At 38.2% G+C, this 10,903-nt stretch overlaps 1 protein-coding gene across 2 annotated transcripts in view; it reads right to left on the bottom strand.

The window, feature by feature from the left end:
* CNTNAP3C (contactin associated protein like 3C) overlaps positions 1–4,441 on the bottom strand; it is a 200,573-nt gene extending 196,132 nt beyond the window's left edge. For both annotated transcript variants that reach the window (XM_029965411.1, XM_029965412.1), the window contains exon 1: positions 4,152–4,441. In XM_029965411.1, the coding sequence (XP_029821271.1) occupies positions 4,152–4,248 (97 nt within the window). In that variant the 5' untranslated portion in view covers positions 4,249–4,441. The remainder of the gene's footprint in view (positions 1–4,151) is intronic.
* Between the last annotated feature and the right edge of the window lie 6,462 nt (positions 4,442–10,903).

The following is a 10,903-nucleotide window of genomic DNA, read 5'->3' as shown; positions in this document are numbered from 1 at the left end:
TCATGATGAAGTTTCCTCTATCCATCCTGAGCTCAGGGACAAGTGTGTTCATGGGAATTTGAAAGCCTAGAGCAATGGGATGTAAATTGTTGATTATACTCAGTGTAATCAACCCAAGGCCTTTCTGTGAATTCTAAGCCTTGAAAGACTGAAAAAAATATTTTTGGTAGTTTTTTCTCTTGGTGTTAGTTTAGATTTGATGTTGATACAAGCTTTTGATGTTACTGTACTAAAAACATGCCAAATATACTAGAAATGTCTGTAATGTTTTATTCATGGAAATAATTGCCCAGGGATGGCCTGATCTCTGATGAGGTCTCCATTGCTATCTCATAGTAGAGATAGATAATAATAAACAGAAGATAAATATTAATGAAGCTAAAATAAAATTGAAGAAATGTCTACTTTCTCGTTCCCTACAGTTCACATCAATCAAGAACTAATGGTAAAAGAACAACATCTTAAATTAAATTGGTTTTGATAAACAACACTTTAGTATATTTTTAATGCAATTCCATAAAGTTGCCAGTTAGTCTACGGAACTGTTTGGTACCCATGATTAACATCAAAATGATATTAATTTCTAAATCAAGATACAGTATTTTCCTTGTAGCAAGTAAACCCTTCCCTAGGGATATTACATGTACAGTGACTTGCATCTCATAGTATAATCAATATATGTATTTTTCAGTCCTCTATCTGAAAACCTTCCTTAATAGTCATTCACTGTCAGCTTTAGAGAGGTACTCTATTCTAGCATTAGCAAGAAATCCCTGACATTTAAAAATAATATCAATTGTAGTCGTAGTAGAAATAAAAATAAACACACATTTATAAAAATTGTGATTATCATAGTACATATATCAAAATGTGAATTAATAAAAGTTTCTGTGAAACTGGAGAGTTTTAACACAAAGAAGGTATGAAGAGGTGAGAATTTGCATGGAAAGTCCCTAATTTGTTCTCTTTATTTCCATTCACTGTCAAAATTAACCTTAATAATTTTTGGTCACAGTTGAGTTGATGTGTATAGAGGGTTTAATTACATTTTGTGCAACACTTCAGTTTTAGAGAGTTTTTTAAAAAAATACTGCACCTATTGGAGTACCAATTTCTGGCAGGTTTTCAAGGGATGATTTAGTAACTTGCTGATTTACAACTGTAGAGCCAGTTCCCAATAAAATAAAAATGTTTCATAGCTCCAGTGGAAAAAAAACTTACAGCAGTACTTGCTTTAATACTTCATTTAAAACTCACACTTGACCTTATACACTTAGTGCACTTCAAACTTCTTTCAACTGCTTTGGAAGTGGAATTCTTTGGGAGGAAGAAAGCATAGGAAACCACTAAGCAGCACTACTGTAAAACTTCTAAAATATTTGAGTTTTCAGCACCAATTATTGCCTCTTTTGGTTGGAAGTGTCACTGTTAATTTTCAAGGCAAGCAAACAAACCCAAAAATAAGACCCTAGAAATTAACTTGCATGTTCTAGACGACAGGGTCTGCTACCTCCAGACAACTTAAGAAATTCAAAATCATTTTACTCAAAAGAGGAACACCGTGGTTCTTTTAAGACAAGAATAATTCCGAACACGTAAGTTTTTGATCCAAGAAATGTTCTTTATACAACGGACCTCGTAACACTAGCATTGACATTTCAAGGTGAAGTGTAAAGGTCTTTACTTTGGTCTTTTCTTACTGGCAGCTGGCCTGAAGGACAAAGAAAAAACTTAGGTGTTCAGGATCTGAGACTACAGAAAGACCCATAACATTAAAAGAAAAGAAACAGATTAATATAGAGGAAAACTTAAAAACCCTATTTTCTATTTTCTTTGATGGTTGGCAGCCTACTGGACAATCTAGCCATCAGAATTCATGCAAGGAAATGAAGCTTTACCTCTTTTGGTAAACATGTTTAAATGCCCTAATGCCAATAGTAAAACCACCTATTGAGAAGGATTTCAATTCCTGTTTAACATCTCAAGAAGAAAGGAGTAAAATAAGTTCAAATGGGTAGATAATGGCTCCAGTATGGATCTACTGGAATCAGTAATTATGAGAAACTTTTTCTCCTGAGGTAGTTTTATAAATCCTAACACACTGGCAAATTTTATACCGTGATACTTGAGATGGAAACTGTCACTTCCAAAATAATCTAACTCTTCTACAGAAATGTTCACTTCAAAAATAATATATATAAGGGGATCTTTTTTTCCCCAGATTAGATATTGAAAATGAATAATATACATTAGACTGGCCAAGTTCTCTTCATATGATAACACTCAGTCCTTAATTTAAATAATTTAATTTATTCTTCCCACAATAAGTTTCCTTGCCTGTAGCATGGGTGAGAGTTCTTATATATTCAGATCAGATGAATGTTTTGTCATAGGAGCTAGGACTTATTCCTAAATGAAAATACTATACATTTCTAAATATTAGTATATATGTGAAAAAAAATCTGTCCATTCAATTCAACCATTTGATACTGGAATTGATTTTGGCCTGTTTTTGACATGTGTTGAGAAAGCCAGTAGCAGATGTATTTCATACTTGATTTGTTTTATCCTTCAGAATGCTGCTTTGGAAAGCTTCAGCCTCTTCCTCAAACCTTGCTTCCTAAATTGTAAGAGTGACCTCTAGTGCTTTACAGCTCTGCTGTGTGATGCAACTCTTTTTTTGCAATGGTTTTAATATGCCTCCCCGTAAGCAACTGATTTAGTTTTGTGCATAGTGCCAAATGCTATTAATGTGCAATTCAATTATCATGGTCTTGTGAAAATGGATGTATTCATAAACCGTACAATGCAGAATGATGAAGAGAATTAAAGCTGTGACTGGATTGCAGCAGAGTGTTTAACAAGAGGAACTTAGTATTCATGTTTAGGGCTACACTATGCTCTTGAGTATCAAATGAGATATCATTACTGAATGACAGCACAAGATCATTTTGGTGCTGCAATGTGAGTGTCTGGCTCATGGGAGCATGTTTAGTTTACAAACCATCCATATGCAAAACCCTAGGCTAGAGATCCATGGAGCACTCCAAACTTCTCTGCCATTGCTCAAATGTTTCCAGGGAGCTATCTCTTGCCACTGGGCTGTAAGGTTATTCCTGAACATTCCTCCTTGCTTTGGCATGCACTTTCTTCCCACAGAAGCATTGCTCCTGCCCTCCCCATTCCTGTGATGCACAACCAGTGCCTTAACAGGAAGGGCAGAAAATATGTTCAGTTCAGGTTATGAGCATTTGGCATTTAGGCTACTGTACTACCACAGAACACAAAATGAAATCCTTCAGCTTGTTCAACCTGAATCAAATGGAACAAGAATAACTGAGATCTATTACTGAACTATAAAAGCCCTGAAAATTAGTTGCTTAGTAAGTAAGTTTTTAATTTTCTTTTTTTTTAATTTAAGATAATTAATCTAATTTAGCACTGAAAGCAGGCATTTTCAGATACATACATAATTTGCCTCCTAGGGAGCAGACTGCCTTTAAAACTGTAACCACTATCTTTATTTTGTGATACCACCCTACTGGCTAACTCACTTAAAAAAAAAAAAAAAAACCAACTTTCTGCTGGAACAGTTAGCATTCTCCTCTTTATTCATGCATGAACAATACTCCCTAAATGATGAATGCAGAGACCTTAAACTCTTGCTGTCCACATTTTTCCTTGTTGTATTTCTACTGCTTTTGAACTGCACTATGATTGCCATTAAAGTTGAGTGACAGCTTAATTCAGAAGATGCGGATACCAGCTTTCAAAATTTTCAATTGCTAAAAACCAAGCTGAAACACTACACAATAGAAGTCTGCCAGTAATTTCCATGTAAGACACAATTCCTCGGAAAATGCTGCACTTAGAAAACAAAAATGAAAATGGGGCTGAACACGCATCCCTCAGTAAAATGTTGCTTTCAGACACTCTTACACTGTAAGCTTTATAAACAATATTCTGTACATAGACTCATGACAAAAATCTATAGAAGGATTTTCGAACATTTTCAGGCTGTCAGCCTGCTGTCATGATTTCAGAGCATAAACACCTGTCTCAAAAATAATATTTACTCTTAATGCAAATAAAATACCCCAGAAGTTTTCAAAACACTCCGTATTGAGTTTTAAATCATATGCAATACTCACATTTATTCCCTGCCAGTGCCATGTGCCGGTGATGAACAGACAGGAGAAACAGCAGCTTCAAGAAGATTTCAGTGACAGAATCCATGTTCACGTTCATTGAGGTACCCAAAAGAATCAGAGTATTCGGAAACAGCTGCTCTGTACTTCAGTGCTGCTCCTGCCTCTTCCCGCTGCCTCTCTCAGCCTCTTCTCGCAGCGCTTCCCAGGGGCCGGAACAACCTCAGCCCGACGCGCTCCGCATCCCCCCGCACACGCACGCAACACCTCCGGACCTGCCTCCCCTCCGCACCGGCGGTCCCCGGGGAGCCGGCAGCCAGAAAACCTCTCCCCCGGTGTGCCAGGGGAGCGCTCGGGCTGCGCTGCCCGGCTCCGGCACACGGCGGGAGCTGCACACCCCTGGCGGAGGCAGCCGGGAATCGCGGGGCTCCAGACAATGAGGCAGCGCTGCCCCCCGGCCCCTGCCCTTCCCCTGCTGCTGGGGGGCGGCGGGAGCATCCGCTGTGCCTGCTGCCCTTCCTCCTCCCGCTTATCTCGCAGCCGGATTTTTTTTTTTTTTTTTTTCTTTCAGCCGCAAAAGCGTCACAAGTTGTGCTCTCTCTCTCTCTCGGAGGAGGAGGAGGAAAGCGTTTTTGCCTGTAGTGGAGAACCTGAGCCTGCGACTGAAACGAGCAGCCTGCCTTCACTTGCGAAGTGAGCGCAGGACTGACTGATCAGCTGCCCCTCAGGGGAAGGCACCGTCAGTGTCCCTGGTGGGCTTTACTACTGCTAATACCGTCATTAAAGAACTACATTCTCAGCTTATAGGAGTACCTATAATATAAACATATGATCGCACCTAGCTTTCCCAAAATACTTTAACCCCCAAACAACCACTTACAGCATTTTGCTTTCCATACTTTCACAGAGCAGGAGCTGTTTTTAAACCGTCCTGATATTTCTCTTTGGGTTCCGCTGGGAATCAGCTTCATTTGGGAAAGAGCTTCAGAAGAACTTTAAATCATTGTATTTAAACTATATCCTAAAAGTGTGTGCGTTTGTTTGTTTGGTTGGTTGGTTGGTTTTTGGTTGATTGGTCGGGTTTTGTTTCATTGTTGTTGGGGTTTTTTTAATTATTTTTGCAAAACAAGCTAAATGACTACGTTAACTGCAGAAAAGTTATTTCTCAAATATGAGAAACGAACTGTCTATTAGCAAACTTAAGACTAATGAAGGCAAAGGCTGCATTAAAGGGCCACATCAATGTCTCCATCACTGCTCTTTCTGCAGTGCTTACACTGTATGGACTGCCTATATTTTGGAACAATTTGCTATGGCAATGTACAAAAAAAGACACACCTAGTTACTGTGAGTGCATAAACAGCAGACTTAGCAATTCTAGATGCAGCCCAGTAGTTCAGACTTTGTCTTACCACTTCATGTGAACTGTCCAGCAGCCCCAATACACAAACAGGGTTTTCCATCCAAAAGGACACTGGTATCCGTGAGTCAGACAGTAGACATCATGTTGCTGAGGGTCTCTCTTGCATTTTTCAGAGTCTATGGAATTTTCTGCAGGTTGACATGTAGAACTGTTTGGTGTCATGAATAACTGTGGGATAGAGATGAAATGCTAATTAAGCTCCAGAAGCTTCTGAACTTTAGTTGTTTATTTAAACCATCTTCCTTGGCCCTTGAAGAATGCTCTTATTCAACCACAGAAGGAAGAGTAAGATGTGTTTTGGTTTCATGCAACCTCAGCTGGACTAAGTTAAGTGTTACAAAAATGTATCCAAGGCTCAGCAAAAACAACTAAAATAAAAATACTAAAAAGTATTTTGAAAGGTGATTAATGCAGATTTTTGTTACACTCTTTTAAAAACAGCAAATCAGCATGATTAAGATAAAAAACGCCTATTTCTTAACTTTTATACTAGGCAGAAAATTTCAGGGGAAGTTAATAATCTATTATGCAGCCAGTCTTCCACTTCTCCATGTCAACTTCTATTTGAATAAAAATGCATGGAGAAACTGTATTAAAAATTATGTGGATCATAACCCGCCTTCTAGCTCTCCTAAATCATCCTTTAAATTCCAAATGCTGTTTCCAGATTTTAGTACAACCATAGAGTCACTTGGCCATAAGTTGGATTTCTTTGTTACCTAGTTCCTTGAGTTAATATTGACCTTCCAACTAAATTAATGTGAGCATAAAAATGTTCGTTGTGCTGCATCCCATCTCTAAAGAATATCCCATGAGATGGTCCTTGACTCTGCAGCTAGACAAAATTTCATGCTTAAAAATAGGACAAATATCACATAAAATCTCGGCAAGGACTTTCAATGTGATGATGTTCTTTAGGATTAGCTCCAAGATCCCCAGGGCTTTGAATTAGGAAGAATTATTATTCTGGTAATGCAATGCAAATTCAGTAAAAAGGCCAGTGCCCTTGTGGGTAAATATTTGTCTTATAAAATAGCTTGCAGTCACCAAAATGGAACATCTAACAAAGAAAGGTCATAGGGTTTTGGGGGGTGTTTTTTGGCTGAATTGCATGCAAATATATACATGGGTATAATGTACATTTTTAGTTTTGGAAAAGCCAGTCTTAGAACTAAATAATATGCTGAAGTGTGTATATATGTTGCTTTTTAAACAGAGAGAATTACAGAAGTCTATACAGTCCATATCTGGAATATCAAGATAATAATCTAATTTATCCAAGGATGAATTTGTAGTATCTGGAAAGGTCATAAACTAGCATAGCCTGACTCACCCAGAATATTGTAACCTCATCTCTGCTTTTGCATCATATCTCCCTCCTGCATCTATGAAATGTTTTTGCTCACATAATCTTAAACGTTTTTGCTCACATAATCTTATCTCTCTATTCCAGCATCTCATTTCCCATTTCTCTTCCATACAGTGTCCAGGTTTGTCACCAACTTCTGGACTCCTCTTTGTGGAGGAGCATGGACAAGCCTTTCCCATTTTTACAAGCCTCTTTGCCAATTGTTATTTTTTTGTATCCCTCACTCTTGCAGTGCTTTGTTTTCCTTCTCATATCTTGCTTTTGAAATTTCCCCTGCATGCCAAAAAGCCTATTAATTTTATTTGTATTTGAATTGTAACATTTTGTCCATTTGATTTGATAAAGGATTTTTCCCAGTAGGTCTTCATATATGTATTATTTAGAAAGACTACAAGTTCCCCAGAACAACAACTATGTTGTGTTATAAATCAATCCTCACAGCTGAAACACCTGAAAAGTTTAGTTGTACAAAACTTCATTCATTTGATTTGGGTATTGCCAACCTTTTTCTTAGCAGACTAAAACTACTAGAAATTGTTCCTCCTCAAAATTATTCTCACTGTGACTTTTCGTATATAAAGAACAATTTTAAATTCATGCTAACCATACTCCTGGTACTACTGTGATCTGCTTTTTAATTGTAAACCAATTCAAAAAGAAGATAAAGACAAAAGACAGTTGCAATCTATGAGCTAGGGAATGCACTTTCTTTTGCCTCTGGTAGAAAGTTAGCTTTACAAGAGAACAACTGTTTTCAGTGTATCATCGTTATTCACTACACATTATTTGATGAAAGCAAAAGTCATAATTGAATATTTGCTTGCAAAGCACAAAAATAGAAGTATGCAAAGTCAACAGCATCCATACTGGCTGACTGAAAATATTGACTTTAATCCTTCCCACTAAATTTCTCCTTCCCACAAAGTCCTCAGAAGCCATCAACCAAATTAGAAATTAGCTATTCCCTTACTACCTTCTGCACCTAACCTCTGACTAGCTCAGCACCATCAAGCCAACACTTCCTATCCAAGCAGCTGTGACACTGGGTCGTTATTTCAGGGGACTTAGAAAGAGGGAAACCTTTTAAACCTTCCTGTTCTTTCCCCGTTAGTTTCTTTGGTCCCCTCCTCTGCCTCATGGCCCCGGTTAACCCTCCTTCCACTGCCACCTGCTGCAGTTTTATTGGTATTACAGGTTTCTCTTTACAGTATCGAAGTCATATAACGCAGCTGGAGAATGTGTCTTTTTAATGCAAACCGAACTCTTTCAGGATCATGTAAAATCTGCTTCCCAACACTGTGAGCAACCCTGAAGAAAAACACTGCTGTAATTGTCTGCAGAGGACTGCAGAGAGCAGGAATGCACAAATATAAATCAAAAATAAATTAACAGAGCCACATACATAGTGCCAGGTACACTAATAATGATACTTGTGAAGATTTTAAAGCCTTTTTTTTAAAAACAAAATAAAATTCATATCCACCTAATACTGCTACACAGTTGTTTTTTTTTTAATCACAGATCTCTGTAACAGGAAAAACATCATAGTGTAATTACTAGTCTTAACAGTGTTTTTTGGTTCTCTGGGGTTTTTTGGTTAGTTTTTGGGGTTGGGGTTTTTTTATTTGTTGGTTTGTTTTGTTTGGTTTGCTTTCCTTTGTTTTGGTTTTGGTTGTTTTTTTTTTTTTTTTTTTTGCTTTGGTTTTTGTTTTGGTTTTTTTCGCTGAGGTCAAGATAGTACAGTTTACCTTCTTATTGCAGAGCTGCAAATTTCCATCCAGGGTTTATTGTTAAAAGGAGAGGGAGTGGAAGCCATCTGTGTATGGCTCATTTTACCATTTATTGTAGCTACATATGACTTCACTAGGGATTTTAAACCTTTTTTTTTCTCAGACGAGACACATGAGACGGAGGGAAAAAACCAGAGCAGATATGGCTCTACGCAGCTACAGGAAAATTCATGCCTTCAACATTGTTGTAAATCTGGGTTTAGAGGTTGGAACAAGATGTGTGGTTGTGCAGTTTATCTGCTGCTGCTCTCTGACCATTCGGGTTTTTCACCTGAAAGGATGCCCATGAAAATCCTGGGGAAAACTTTTTTTTTTGAGGTTTTGTAAAGAAAATTCCTCTCAGCCCTCGTGAATCTTCTCATTTCACTGTTAAGAGTTTTATTGTTTTCCTTAGTAAACATTCTGTGTATTGTGGCTCCCAACACAGGAAACCACAATCTCAATACAGGGCGCTGGAAAATGAATTAATGCATAGAATCATAGAATCATTAAGGCTGGAAAAGACCTCTAAAATCATTGAGTCCAACCATTAACATCTTTATCCTTATATCCACAAGTGCCATGTCCACACATCCTCTGAAAAATTCCAGGGATGGTCAATCCATCATTTCCCTTTGGAAGGCAGTTCCAATGCTTGACCACCATTGGAGTGACGAAAATTTTCCTAATATCCAGTCTAGCCCTTCCCTGGCACAACTTGAGGTTGTTTCCTCTTATCCTATCACTTATTATCTGGGAGAAGGGGCTGACCCCCACCTTAAAGACATAGAAATTGAAAGTGGACTGAAGTTGTAAAATACAACATGGATTTAGCAAAGGCAGATCATAGTACACTAAACTGGTAGCTCTTTTTGATATCTGATTCCTTCTTAAAGGAAAGAAATACAGATTCTTGACAGTGGATGCATATGACTGTGGTATAGTTATGATGTTTCTGTGATAATGTAAAAATGATGGAGTATAGCAAAGCATATGTGCAATGAATAAGGGGAGACAGTAATGGAAGGTGAAAAAATATATAATTTAAGTACAAGCCTTGCTTAATGTATTAATTTATGGCTGCTGTGCAAATAGAAGGAACAAGCCTGTGGGGCTTATGATTTGGAAGATGTTTAGGAAAATACAGTCAGTGTAGGAAAGGCCAACAGGATCACAGAGATAAAATTAAAGTTAAAAAATATTCAGTAATAAAATATGCAAGAATGTGCTTTATCTAAGGCTAATATTGGTGACACCAGCTGTAAGTTAGTTCTTTAGCTGGAAGCACACAATCCTAGGTGAATCAGCCAGCTGTGAGCTGAATATAAGCTTTCAGTGTGCTTGAGCCATGCACACACACACACACACACACAAAAAAAAAAAGATAACATGAACCAGCAAGGTATATGAGTTGGGAATGGAGTGAGAGCCAATGGGTCTGAGAAGAAATGACCCAGAGAATCCCTGTCCCTGTTTCTGTACTGTTGTGCTGGTGTTTAGAAATATGGATTTGAAAATCTCCAGGGGTGGAAAAGAGCCAAGAAGCCATGATCCACACCCTGGATTGTGACTCCAAACATCAGGTGTTCTGCAAATCTTTTCGCATAATGGAATAACTCTTGCCTCATTTGCCAAAGGAGACAATTAAATCTTGCAAAGATTGAATTCAGTGTGATGTAGGTTCCTTCAAACAGGAATAGACCATTAAGATTATTCCTGTACTTTAGTGCTTCATGGAGACTGACTTAGGTTGTTGCTTGCTGAGTGTTTGGGTTGGTGCAATTCTCACTCACAACTAACATTCTCTGGGTATCATCCAGGGAGCTGCCTGGCTGAAATCTGGAGATTTCAGGCACCTGAAAGTCAGTGTGAAGCTGCTTCCCATCACCATGCCCAAGGATATGCCTACAAAGACACATGCAAATAAGACTACAAAGCACCCAGCCCGGAGCTATCTTGTGTCGGTCTACTCAGTGTATGAAAAATGTAACTCAGGTCTGTATTTACCTGTTTAAGAAGGTATTGCCAGGTTTTGTATATCAAGCTTAGATTTCATTGCCAAGAAAGCAAGAGCCATGAAACTATGATTCCATAATGAGCCTGGGTTTGTTTCTCCATGCAAATGACAACTCTTCTTGAAATAGGAATATACTCACTGTGCAAGTTTCGAGCTGGCTTCCCGCCAAGTCCCCGA

Source organism: Manacus vitellinus, unplaced genomic scaffold (assembly GCF_001715985.3).
Source record: "Manacus vitellinus isolate BGI_N305 unplaced genomic scaffold, ASM171598v3 scaffold_9_pilon, whole genome shotgun sequence".
NCBI classification, from domain to species: Eukaryota; Metazoa; Chordata; class Aves; order Passeriformes; family Pipridae; genus Manacus; species Manacus vitellinus.
Note: the sequence above shows the minus strand (reverse complement) of the source record. Positions and strands in the feature narration are given on the sequence as shown.